This window comes from Mercenaria mercenaria, chromosome 17 (genome assembly GCF_021730395.1).
Source record: "Mercenaria mercenaria strain notata chromosome 17, MADL_Memer_1, whole genome shotgun sequence".
NCBI classification, from domain to species: domain Eukaryota; kingdom Metazoa; phylum Mollusca; class Bivalvia; order Venerida; family Veneridae; genus Mercenaria; species Mercenaria mercenaria.
The window spans coordinates 48,414,468-48,428,810 of NC_069377.1; the positions used below are offsets into that span (position 1 = coordinate 48,414,468).

At 35.3% G+C, this 14,343-nt stretch overlaps 1 protein-coding gene across 1 annotated transcript; it reads left to right on the forward strand.

The window, feature by feature from the left end:
• Positions 1-1,010: 1,010 nt before the first annotated feature.
• Positions 1,011-7,148, forward strand: LOC123553521 (uncharacterized). The gene is made up of 3 exons (XM_053527829.1): positions 1,011-1,141; positions 6,346-6,557; positions 7,009-7,148. The coding sequence occupies exons 1-3, from the start codon at positions 1,134-1,136 to the stop codon at positions 7,146-7,148; spliced, it is 360 nt and encodes a 119-aa protein (XP_053383804.1). The 5' UTR covers positions 1,011-1,133.
• Positions 7,149-14,343: the final 7,195 nt, after the last annotated feature.

Genomic DNA, 14,343 nt, shown 5'->3' on the forward strand with positions numbered 1-14,343 from the left:
GTTATTTAAGTCTTCCAGGGTAATGAATAGTCCTGCTAGTACAAAAATGCAGCATTTGAGCCTAGGACCGTCAAACTTGTTATGGAGATTGGCCCTGGCTAGTACGTGATCCATAGGTCAAACGGGACTGTTACAAGAAAATAGTTATCCTGATGATATTTAATGTGTATGCCTATGTGATCCATGACAAAACTTGATCTTATCATTAAGAGCAATGGTACTCAGGTGAGCGATATAGGGCCATCATCATGGCCCTCTTGTATAACAAAAGAACAAATTCAAGACAGTTTGAATTTTGGTCTTGTGTTAAATGTTTGATTTTCTTTTCAGCCAAATAGCAACATGAACTACCCTCACTCCCAATTACCAGGCAACCCAACACCACCAATTACTCACAACGGTGTACCCTACCCACTAGATGTAAAATCAAATATGATTGCACCAGCAGCCATCAAGAAAGGTAACTCATGCAAAATATCTTGTCAGAACAGAGTGCTTTATATTATTTGAATAATATACAATAGAGATTTGAGCTGCACCATGAGAAAACCAACAAAGTTCATTTGCAACCAGCATGAATCCAGACCAGCCTGCGCATATGTGCAGTCTGGCCAGGATCCATGCTGTTCGCTAATGGTTTCTCTAATTGAAATAGGCTTTGAAAGCGAACAACATGGATCCTAGCCAGACTGCCAAGATGCTCAGGCTGGTCTGGATCCATGCTGGTCGTAAAGGCACTATGTTGGTTTTCTCATGGTGCGGCTCATTTGTTGATTGCTGATTTACAAAGATGAATATTCTTTAAAAGTCATTGTGACAAAAATACATTTTGTAGTTGTGATTATACATCCATGAAATTGTCTTTCAGGTTTAGTTATCCGTATTAAAGAATATATGAAAGTAATGTAATATCTAAATAAATTCATACTTAAATACCTTTTGAACCACACAATTTCTCAATGTAGTGCAAGTTGAAAGTTCAATTTATGAAACCTTTTAATTTTAGAAATTGATGAGTTGCGACTAACATTTTGAGTATGGGATGGTGTTGTTTTGCCACCATTTAGACTGGAACACAATCTTGCAGTCAGTAATCATGTCTTCCACCTCTTGAGTCAGTCTACCAAACATTGATGTGGAGGTGAGTTTTGATAAATAATACGGTTTGTTACGGGGCATATCCTGCTTAGTTAAAAAAATTTGAGCCACTCTCTTATGTTTGAATGAGGTTTGCTTGGGTTGTAATGTGATGAAGTAATCTAGCTGGTTGGTGGAGGTGACTGGTTCTAACCAGGTGCATGCATGCCTGAAATAGTGCCTTGAAGGGCAGTTGGGTTTGGACATTCCTGCCCGGTGGAACACGTGGGGTGTTGAAATTACAGAACTTTTGTCTTTACACTTACTTTAATTAAGATTGTAGATAAATTTGTCCTGTGTGATTAGTCACAGCTTTAAGATCATCCATACATCATTTTTCAAAGAGGGGAAATTGTCATTTACTTGTGGAGAATTAACAAGAACTATAAATGTAGAAATTCTGAAAATGAACTGACCTGTTGAATTGTCTAAGGTGTCGGTGTACTATTTAATATATGAGTATCTGTGCTATCCCTATTGAGCTAAGCAGACCGTCAAAAGTTGATTTCATCCTAGGCATTCTATGAAATGGTCTACCATTAAGAAACAAAAACACCTAGTCATACATTATTTCAAGTTCAGTGTTGTTGAGAAATAGTCAAGCCAACAGGTCTACTTGCTTGTTATGTCTCCCATCACACAGTGGTGTGGGAGACATATTGATTTGCTCCAGTGTGTATGTGTGTGTGTGTCTGTCACAAAGCTTGTCCGCACTCTTAAGTCAAACATTTCTCATCCGATCTTCACCAAACTTGAACAAAATGTGTTTGACCATAAGACCCCGGCCAAGTTCGATAACTAGCCAAATCGGTCCAGGCATATTGGAGTTACAGCCCTTGAATTAACGAAAAATCTGCCTTTTAACTCGACTACTCTAGCTATTCTACTCACCCTGGCGTCGGTGTTGGTGTCACACCTTGGTTAAGTTTCTGCATGCAAGTACATACAGCAATCATTTAAAGGCATATAACTTTGAAACTTATTAGTCCCCTACTGGTTGAAAACCAGTTTCGGGGACTATAGGAATGCACTTTTCCGTCTTTCCGTCTTTCCGTCATTCCGTCCGTCTGCAATTTCGTGTCCGGTCCATAACTCTGTCATCCATGAAGAGATTTTAATATTACTTGGCACAAATGTTCCCCATGATGAGACGACGTGTCATGCGCAAAACCCGGACCCCTAGCTCAAAGGTCAAGGTCACAATTGGAGGTCAAAGGTCAACAGGGCTTTTTTCCTGTCCGGTCAACAACTCTCCCATCCTTGAAGGGATTTTAGTATTACTTGGCACAAATGTTCCCCATGATGAGGTGATGTGTCATGCGTAAATCCCGGACCCCTAGCTCAAACGTCAAGGTCACAATTGGAGGTCAAAGGTCAACAGGGCTTTTTTCCTGTCTGGTCCATAACTCTCCCATCCATGAAGAGATTTTAATATTACTTGGCACAAATGTTCCCCATGAGGAGACGACGTGTCATGCGCAAAACCTGGACCCCTAGCTTAAAGGTCAAGGTCACAGTTGGAGGTCAAAGGTCAACAAGGCTTTTTTCCTGTCCAGTCCATAACTCTCCCATCTATGAAGGGATTTTAATATTACTTGGCACAAATGTACCTCATAATAAGACGATGTGTCATGCACAACTTTCAGACCCCTAGCTCAAAGGTCAAGGTCACACTTAGCAGTCAGATGTTAACATAGCATGAACAGGGTCTATTTCATGTCCGGTCCATAACTCAAGCATTCATTAAGGGATTTTAATATTACTTAGCACAAGTGTTCCCCATAATGAGATGACGTGTCATGCGCAAATCCCGGACCCCTAGCTCAAAGGTCAAGGTCACAATTGGGGGTCAAAGGTCAACAGAGTTTTTTTTCTGTCCTGTCCATAACTCCGCCATTGATGAAGGGATTTTAATATTACTTGGCACAAATGTTTCCCATGATGAGACGACACCCAGTACCCTAGCTTAAAGGTCAAGGTCACACTTTGAGATCAAAGGTCAAGAGGATTTTTTTCTTGTCCGGTCTATAACTTTGTCATGCAAAGCAGGATTTAGATATCAGTTGGCACAAATATTCCCCTGGATGAGACAACATGTCATGCGCAAGAACCAGGTCCCTAGGTCTAAGGTCAAGGTCATATTTAGAGGTCAAAGATCAAATTCAAGAATGACTTTGTACGGAACATTTCTTCTTCATGCATGGAGGGATTTTGATGTAACTTGGACCAAATGTTCACCACCATGAGGCACCCTTGTTTTTAGAATTACGTTCCTTTGTTTTTACTATAAATAGATTTTTTATTGTAACTTTTTTTATTACTGGCGGTAGAGAAAAATCGAGACTACTTTTCTGTGGTACAGCATGCATGTTACATCCAATTTTAAGGTGTATATTGACCTATCTCTACCTGGTAAAGAGTTTCTTGTGGACTTATATTATTTTTTTTTTTTATTTTTTTTTTTTTAAAGATTAATTTCCCTTTGTTGTTACTATAAATAACTTACATGATAACATTTTTATAATCAGCCAAAAAAATTCAATATGAAAACAACTGTGGGTTTTTATATATGCACATTTTAATCCAAGTGTGTTGTTATAACATATTGTATATGTAGTACAATATTGTTTATCAGTTCATTATGTTATACTGCAGTAGAGAAAATTAGGTGCCTTCCAGTAGGGGACTTTGTATTGCATGGCAATACTTCATTCACTTGTTTTTTCTTTTTAGCTCATCTGATTTTTTGAAAAAAAATGATGAGTTATTGTCATCACTTGAGCGGGCGTCGGCGTCGGCGTCTGCGTCGGCGTTGCCTGGTTAAGTTTTATGTTTAGGTCAGCTTTTCTCCTAAACTATCAAAGCTACTGCTTTGAAACTTGGAATACTTGTTCACCATCATAAGCTGACCCTGTATAGCAAGAAACATAACTCCATCTTGCTTTTTGCAAGATTTATGGCCCCTTTTGTACTTAGAAAATACCAGATTTCTTGGTTAAGTTTTATGTTTAGGTCAACTTTTCTCCTAAACTATCAAAGCTATTGCTTTGAAACTTAAAATACTTGTTCACCATCATAAGCAGACCCTGTACATCAAGAAACATAACTCCATCTTGCTTTTTGCAAGATTTATGGCCCCTTTTGTACTTAGAAAATATCAGATTTCTTGGTTAAGTTTTATGTTTAGGTCAACTTTTCTCCTAAACTATCAAAGCTATTGCTTTGAAACTTGGAATACTTGTTCACCATCATGAGCAGACCCTGTACATCAAGAAACATAACTCCATCTTGCTTTTTGCAAGATTTATTGCCCCTTTTGGACTTAGAAACTTTTTTTTTATGGTTAAGTTTTATGTTTAGGTCAGCTTTTATCCTAAACTATCAAAGCTATTGCTTTAAAACTTGCAACACTTGTTCACCATCATAAGTTGACCCTGTACAGCAAGAAACATAACTCCATCCTGCTTTTTGCAAGATTTATGGCCCCTTTTTGGACTTAGAAAATATCAGATTTCTTGGTTAAGTTTAATGTTTAGGTCAACTTTTTCTCTTAAACTATCAAAGCTATTGCTTTGAAACTTGCAACACTTGTTGACCATCATAAGCTGACCCTGAACAGCAAGCAACATAACTCCATCCGGCTTTTTGCAATAATTATTGCCCCTTTTGGACTTAGAAAATCATTTTCTTGGTTGAGTATTATGTTTAAGTCAACTTTTCTCATAAACTATCAAAGCTATTGCTTTAAAACTTGCAACAGTTTTTCACCATCATAAGTGGACACAGAACATTAAGAAACATAACTCTATCCTGCTTTTTGCAAGAATGATGGCCCTTTTTAGACTTAGAAAATCATGGGTAGGACAATATTTCTATTACACAAAAAAAATCAGATGAGCGTCAGCACCCGCAAGGCGGTGCTCTTGTTCTAGGTCAATTACCAACCTCACTGGGTCAAGTTCCATAACTCTGACATGTATTTTGAGCAAATTATGCCCCTTTTGGACTTGGAAAATTCTGGTTAAAGTTTTACATGCAAGTCACTATCGCCAAAACTAATGAAGATATTGAATTGGAACTTCACATGTGTCTTCGGGGTTATAAAACTAGTTGATAGCAGCAAGTCCCATAACTCTGACCTACATTTTAGCCAAATTATGCCCCCTTGGACTTAGAAAATCCTGGTTAAAGTTTTGTGTGCAAGTTCTTACAGCTATAACTTAAAGGCATATAGGTTTGAAACTTATTTTTTCATTTTCTAGGTCAATTACCAACCTCACTGGGTCAAGTCCCATAACTCTTACATGTATTTTGGGCATATTATGCCCCCTTTTGGACTTAGAAAATTCTGGTTAAAGTTTTACATGCAAGTTACTTATAATCTCCAAAACTAACGCAGATATTGAATTGAAACTTCACTTGTGCCTTCGGGGTTATAAAACTAGTTGATAGCAGTAAGTCCCATAATTCTGATATGCATTTTGGTCAAATTATGTCATCTTCTGAACTTAAAACTCTTTTGATATTTAACATTTTGGGTAATATTTTCCTGCTTCTGGGACAATATTTTGAATATTTCAGCTTGGCTGTCTTACGGACAGCTCTTTTTACTCTTGTCTGCGCTCTAAGTCCAACATTTTTTATCCGATCTTCACAAAACTTGAACAAAATGTGTTTGACCATGAGACCTGAGCCAAGATTGATAATAGCCAAATCAGTCCAGGCATTTTGGAGTTACGGCCCTTGAATTACAGAAAAATCAGCTTTTTTACTCTTGTCTGCATTCTAAGTCAAACATTTCTCATCCGATCTTCACCAAACTTGAACAAAATGTGTTTGACCATACGACCTTGGTCTAGTTTGATAACTAGCCAAATCGGATTAGGCATTTTGGAGTTATGGCCCTTGAATTACTGAAAAATCAGCAGTTTTGCTCTTGTCCGCACTCTAAGTCGAACATTTCTTATCCAATCTTCACCAAATTTGAACAAAATTTGTTTGACCACAAGACCTCGAACAAGTATCTGTCAGCCAAATCGGTGTATGCATTTTGGAGTTCTTGCTCTTGAATTGTAGTGAGTAAACAGTATATAAAGGCTGACTTGCTATTTAGATGATTAAGGCAGTTGTGGGAGACATTCGCTTTTCACAAAAGCAGCTCTACTTTGAGAAAAGTTTTCAGCATGCATATTAATTGGTACATTTCAGGTCCGATTTAGAACTTCAGTTGAAGTGTTTTCATCATGAAGATAGACAAATGAATACAAATAGGCCGGCATCTGCAACGATCAGTGTTAACGCAACTCCATTACAAATACAGCGTGCAGAAAAACAAAACGGCACGTCGGCCAATTTACCTCTAGGAAGTTTGCCGGCCGGGTCGAAATACAATACAGATCACTGTTACTGCATGTTGTTGTGTAAGTATTGAAGTATTTGTCTGTTTCTTTAAGTCACATGTATGGAAAAATAATTCCTGTTGAACTCTTTGACTGTTTCTAAAATCAGATGTACTGAAGAGGTTCTCTTGAAGTCTTGATATGTTTTGTAGATAAATAGAAGCTGTTATGAAAGTAGTCTGATTTCTCTCCAGTAATACACTGATGGTTCCAGATTGAATTTGATTTCAATAAAAAATGTTACATGTTGAAACTGCTTGTTTTATTTCATGAAAATTAAAACCAAACAACAATTAAAACTCCCATTAGTTTTGTCTTGAAAATTTGAAATCCTAATGTAATGTTAAACCAAACAAAAAAAAGACCTTTTTCATTAACCAATAAGTAGTAAGAAATTTTATAGAGTTATAAAATAATTATGTGCTAAGTAAAGGTTTAGTGCTATATTTAATTTGCTTTTTCTTACTTTCAGTCTCATTTATTTGTTCTACAACTGGTACATCGGCCAAGTGTTGGGCCAGTACTTCAGGGTTTATTACGCAAAAGTTTGTTACCTGCAGAAACACTGCATCACGAAAAGTAAGTACACAGTTCCATTCTGAAGTATTATGACATGTTAAACTAACTTAAAATTTTGAAAAGAGAATTAAATTCTCATTGAATCTAAATGTCCTACACAGAAGAAATAAATTTCTGATGTGGCCATGCGGAATGGTGTCTTAAAACTACACGTATTGTTAAGAAACACAAAAAAAATCTTAGAATTAACTTTTTTTTATCAGTGTTCAGTATTATATATGGATATGGCTCATGCCTTAGCATGTAACTGTCTAACTTACTTATTTAAGCTTGGAGGGTCAAACCAAATGCACGTCCATGTCAAAATAGTGCAAAAAGGGGTACTATACATCTACACCACTAATGTGGAAAATTGCCATGATATGACCTGAATTGTGTTAGTCATACTTGGATATAAACCAGAACAAAACAATAGAGGCTTTTATCGAGTGAAACTCTGACAAACATTGTTTTTCCTTGTTAATATTTTGATTTACATTTTTAGCTCAACTTATGCTGTTGTTTTGTAGTTCTTCTTTGTATTATTTTTAGCTCACCTTGTCACTAAGTGACCGCTTGATGTCCAAACTTCACAGGAATGATCCTTGGGTGGTCCCCTTTCAAAATTTTTCAAAGAATTGAATTCCATGCAGAACTCTGGTTGCCATGGCAACCGAAAGGAAAAATTTTAAAAATCTTCTTGTCCAAAACCACAGGGCCTAGGGCTTTGATATCTGGTGTGTAGCATTATCTAGTGGTCCTCTACCAAAATTATTCAAATTATCCCCCTAGGGTCAAACATGGCCCCGCCCCGGGGGTCACATGGTTTATATAGATATATAGGGAAAACTTTAAAAATCTTCTTGTACAAAACCACATGGCCTAGGGCTTTGATATTTGGTATGTAGCATCATCTAGTGGTCCTCTACCAAGATTGTTCAAATTATCCCCCTAGGGTCAAATATGGCCCTGCCCCGGGGGTCACATGGTTTATATATGGTTTATTCATATTTTAATAAATGCTGTTATTTTCTGTTTTTCAGATTGATCATCTTTAAAACTATTGCTGTTGTTTTCTGTTCTTTTTTAAACAAATGCTGTTGTTGTCTGTTGTTTTTCAAATTGTGTCAACTTTATAACTAATGCTGTTGTTTTCTCTTCTTTTTTAAACTAAATCCGTTGTTTTCCATATCGTATCTTCTTTAAAGCTATTGCTGTTGTTTTCAGTTCTTTTTTATACAAATGCTGCTGTTTTCTGTTGTTAGCTCGACTATTCGAAGAATAAGTAGAGCTATCCTACTCACCACGGCGTCGGCGTCGGCGTCGGCGTCACACCTTGGGTTAAGTTTTTCGTACCAGTCCACATTTTGACAAAGTCTTTTGAGATAAAGCTTTGAAACTTTCAACACTTGTTTACCATCATCATGGCCAGTTATAGGCAAGAGCACATAACTCCATCAAGGATTTTGGCTGAATTATGGCCCCTTTTGACTTAGAAATCATGGTTAAGTTTTTCGTACCAGTTCATATTTTGACAAAGTCTTTTGAGATAAAGCTTTGAAACTTTCAACACTTGTTTACCATCACCATGTCCAGTTATAGGCAAGAGTACATAACTCCAAGGATTTTGGCTGAATTATGGCCCTTTTTGACTTAGAAATCTGGGTTAATATTTCGTACCAGTCCACAATCTTGACAAAGTCTTTTGAGATAAAGCTTTGAAACTTTCAACACTTGTTTACCATCACCATGTCCAGTTATAGGCAAGAGCACATAACTCCATCAAGGATTTTGACTGAATTATGGCCCTTTTGACTCAGAAATCATGGTTAAGTTTTTCGTACCAGTTCATATTTTGACAAAGTCTTTTGAGATAAAGCTTTGAAACTTTCAACACTTGTTTACCATCACCATGTCCAGTTATAGGCAAGAGTACATAACTCCACAGGATTTTGGCTGAATTATGGCCCTTTTTGACTTAGAAATCTTGGTTAAGTTTTTCGTACAGTTCTATTTTTTGTAAAGTGTTTGACATATGGCTTTGAAACTTTTATCACTTGTTTAGTATAATAGTCTCTATCTGTAGGAAAGAGAACATAACTCTGTCATCTATTTTGGCTGAATTATGGCCCATTTTGGACTTTGAAATTGGTTCTGTTTCCATACAAGTCCATGTTTTGTCAAAACTATTTGACATATGGCTTTTAAACTTTGAACACTTGTTTATCATTATGATTTCCATCTGTAGGCAAGAGTACATAACTATTTTGACTGAATTATGGCCCTTTTTGGACTTTGAAATTGGCTCATATATTGCCATTTAGTGCAAGACTTATCGAAATCAAAGTAATACAGGAACATTGTTTGTCTTATCTATTTATTTCTTTTGTCTGAATATCCTTGGAAATATTTTGACACCATTCTTCAATCAATTCTTCGAATAGTCGAGCGCGCTGTCATCAGACAGCTCTTGTTTTTCAGATTGTTTCAGCTTTAAAATTAATGCTGTTGTTTTCTGTTGTTCTTCAGATTGTGTCATTTTTAGCTCGACTTTTCGAAGAATAAGTAGAGCTATCCTGCTCACCACAGTGTCGACGTCGGTGTCAGCGTCACACCTTGGTTGAGTTTTTCGTACCAGTCCACATTTTGACAAAGTCTTTTGAGATAAAGCTTTGAAACTTTCAACACTTGTTTACCATAACCATGTCCAGTTATAGACAAGAGTACATAACTCCATCAAGGATTTTGGCTGAATTATGGCCCCTTTTGACTTAAAAAGCTCGGTTAAGTTTTTCGTACCAGTTCATATTTTGACAAAGTCTTTTTAGATAAAGCTTTGAAACTTTCAACACTTGTTTATCATCACCATAACCAGTTATAGGCAAGAGAACATAACTCCATCCAGGATTTTGGCTGAATTATGGCCCTTTTTGACTTAGAAATCTTGGTTAATTTTTTTGTACCAATTCATATTTTGACAAAGTCTTTTGAGATAAAGCTTTGAAACTTTCAACACCTGTTTACCATCACCATTACCAGTTATAGGCAAAAGTACATAATTCCATCAAGGATTTTGGCTGAATTATGGCCCCTTTTGACTTAGAAATCTGGGTTAAGTTTTTTGTACCAGTTAATATTTTGTGTAAAGTGTTTGATGTATGGCTTTGAAACTTTTATCACTTGTTCAGTATAATAGTCTCTATCTGGAAAGAGTACGTAACTCTGTTATCTATTTTGGCTGAATTATGGCCCTTTTTGGACTTGGAAATTTGTTCTGTTTCCATACAAGTCCACGTTTTGTCAGAACTATTTGACATATTAATTTTAAACTTTGAACACTTGTTAATCATCAGGATTTCAATCTGTAGGCAAGAGTACATAACTCTGACAATTATATTGGCTGAATTATGGCCCTTTTTGGACTTTGAAATTGGTTCACACATTGCCATTTAGTGCAAGACTTATCGAAATCCACAAATACAGGAACATTGTCTAATCTTTCTTTTCTTTTGTCTGAATATCTTTGGTATTATTTTGACCCCATTCTTCAATCAATTCTTTGAATAGTCGAGCGCGCTGTCATCAGACAGCTCTTGTTAAAACTAATGCTGTTGTTTTTTGTTCTTTTTTTTTTAAACAAATGCTGTTGTTATCTGTTGTTTTTCAGATTGTATCAGGGTGGCCAGCGACTCTGGAAAACAGGGGAAAAGGCTAAAAAAATCCCTGTATGGAAAATTCAGGGAATTTGAAAAGTTTGAAAAAAAAATCGGGGAATTTTTCAAAAATTGAAAGAAAAAATTTAAAAGACTGTATAATTATTATGTCTTGGCTACTGGTGGTTTCTCTTCTTCATAATAGTTACATTTATTTTATATAATACAGAATAGTATACTTAGCAAATGCACTCACTGTTTGATAATTCTAAAACTGTTATTCATCAACTATAAGAGATATGTTTTTGTTTCTAAAATGGAGAGAAGCTAAAATGGAATTGAGCAACCATTGCCCCAGAGCTCAAATACTAATACATTGTACTTTGATTTTAGGTGTCCGGTCCAGTTTCTCAAGTTCATAGTTGTAATAGTGTATTGATATATCATAACATGCTCTTTGCAGGTGCTTATCTTAGTTTTTATGTATTGTATATGTTGTAGCTTAGCTTTTTAGGGTATTAGTGATCATTTGGCAGAATGCATGCTACTTTTTTGTTTCATAACTTAAACATTGTACTGTTGAAAAGTAATATGGTAGTAAATGACACTTAGTTTCATATTAATGGGACTTCATTAATTATAACTGTTAAACTTAAAATTTCTTTTTAAACTAAAGCTGTTGTTTTCTCTTGTTTTCCTTATTGTATCATCTTTAAATCTAATGCTGTTGTTTTAATGTCCTTTTTAGCTCATCTGATTTTTTGAAAAAAAATGATGAGTTATTGTCATCACTTGAGCGGTTGTCGGCGTCAGCGTCGGCGTCTGCGTCGGCGTTGCCTGGTTAAGTTTTATGTTTAGGTCAGCTTTTCTCCTAAACTATCAAAGCTATTGCTTTGAAACTTGGAATACTTGTTCACCATCATAAGCTGACCCTGTATAGCAAGAAACATAACTCCATCTTGCTTTTTGCAAGATTTATGGCCCCTTTTGTACTTAGAAAATACCAGATTTCTTGGTTAAGTTTTATGTTTAGGTCAACTTTTCTCCTAAACTATCAAAGCTATTGCTTTGAAACTTGGAATACTTGTTCACCATCATAAGCTGACCCTGTACATCAAGAAACATAACTCCATCTTGCTTTTTGCAAGATTTATTGCCCCTTTTGGACTTAGAAAATCAGTTTTCTTGGTTAAGTTTTATGTTTAGGTCAGCTTTAATCCTAAACTATCAAAGCTATTGCTTTAAAACTTGCAACACTTGTTCACCATCATAAGTTGACCCTGTACAGCAAGAAACATAACTCCGTCCTGCTTTTTGCAAGATTTATGGCCCCTTTTGGACTTAGAAAATATCAGATTTCTTGGTTAAGTTTTATGTTTAGGTCAACTTTTTCTCTTAAACTATCAAAGCTATTGCTTTGAAACTTGCAACACTTGTTCCCCATCATAAGCTGACCCTGTACAGGAAGCAACATAACTCCATCCTGCTTTTTGCAATAATTATTGCCCCTTTTGGACTTAGAAAATCATTTTCTTGGTTGAGTATTATGTTTAAGTCAACTTTTCTCATAAACTATCAAAGCTATTGCTTTAAAACTTGCAACAGTTTTTCACCATCATAAGTGGACACTGTACATCAAGAAACATAACTCTATCCTGCTTTTTGCAAGAATGATGGCCCTTTTTAGACTTAGAAAATCATGGGTAGGACAATATTTCTATTACACTAAAAAAAATCAGATGAGCGTCAGCACCCGCAAGGCGGTGCTCTTGTTAAACAAATGCTGATGTTTTCTGTTGTTTTTCTGATTGTATCATCTTTGAAATTAATGCTGTTGATTTCTGTTCTTTTTATAATTAAACAAATGCTGTTGTTGCCTGTTATTTTTGCAGATTGTATCATCTTTAGTACTAAAGCTGTTGTTTTTCAGGTTGTATCATTTTTAAAGCCAATGCAATTGTTTCTTGTTCTTTGTTTTAAATAAATGCTGTTGTTGTCTGTTGTTATTCAAATTGTTTCATCTTTAAAACTAATGCTGTTGTTTTTTGTTATTTTTTTGTTAAACAAATGATGTAGTTTTCTGTTGTTTCTTAAATTATACCATCTTTAAAACATGCTGTTGTTGTCTGTTGTTATTCAAATTGTTTCATCTTTAAAACTTATGCTGTTGTTGTTTGTTATTTTTTGTTAAACAAATGATGTAGTTTTCTGTTGTTTCTTAAATTATACCATCTTTAAAACTAATGCTGTTGTTTTTTGTTCTTTTTCTTAAACAAATGCTGTTATTTTTCAGATTGTATCATCTTTAAAACTAATGTTGTTACTTGCTGTTCTGTTTTAAACAAATGCTGCTGTTTTCTGTTGTTTTTCAGCTTGTATCATCTTTAAAACTAATGCTGCTGTTTTCTGTTGTTTTTCAGATTGTATCATCTTTAAAACTACTGCTGTTGTTTTCTGTTGTTCTTCAGATTGTATCATCTTTAAAACTTACGTATCAAAAATCATTAAGTGATTGTAATAAAGGATTAAATAATTGGGTTTTAAAATTAAAGAACCTTTTATGTGATTATGGTTTTGTAGATATTTGGAATAACCCTTATGTAATTGAGTGTAAACATTTTATGCATGTATTTAGGCAACGTGTTATTGACTGTTTTATTCAAGGTTGGCATGTATCTAAAGAAACTGCTGTGCTAGATCTGTACAATAATTTTAAATTCAGTTTTACTTATGAAAACTATTTGGATCTATTACCAAACAATTTAAGATTGTATATAACTAGACTTAGAATTTCTGCACATAGCCTTAGAATACATACTGGACGATACGCCAGAAATAGATTACAAAGAAATGAACGTTATTGTCAATGTTGTAATGAAAGGGATAAAGAAGAGAAGATGAGTTTCATTTTATCATTATATGTCCTTTTTACACAGATGTAAGAAAACAATATATCAAAAAGTATTACTATACAAGACCAAGTATATTCAAGTTTTTAGAACTGTTACAAAGTAACAATAGGAATACACTATTCAAGTTAGCAATGTATTGTAAAAATGCCACGAATATCAAAACTTCACCAGCAGGAAGTTGGCAGTTAGCGGTTGCAGCAGTTACAGCAGTTAACTGCTACAACTGCTGGCAGTTACAGCAGTTAACTGCTACAACTGCCAGCAGTTACAGCAGTTAACTGCTACAACTGCCAGCAGCTACAGCAGTTAAACTTAGCGAATGTATGAAATGTCAATTACAAAGCTGAAAAATAGTAAGAATGTAACATCTATACAATGTATACAGTTCGAAGTAGCATAAACCTACGGATCACCGGAAGTTTGCACTGGAGTAGTACTTGCAGTTTTGCTGCTTTTAGGTTTTAATAGCAGTTACGGTAACAACATTCTTTATTCTATTACTGTTGTAACAACAAACATTAAATTAACAGAATCCATGTTACTACTGTATTCCCAATTTTGAGGGCGAACCATATGTAGCTACGTTTATTTTTGAAATAAGATCTAGCATAAACATATTTTAACATAAAATTATATAAACAATACGCAGAGTATAGGGCCTACACCTGCGAAAGAATTCCACGA

Bases quoted from the DNA above. Each gene is read 5' to 3' on its own strand.
- LOC123553521 (XM_053527829.1), top strand. The intron at 6,558-7,008 runs GTAAGTATTGAA...TCTTACTTTCAG, and splicing joins CTGTTACTGCATGTTGTTGT to TCTCATTTATTTGTTCTACA.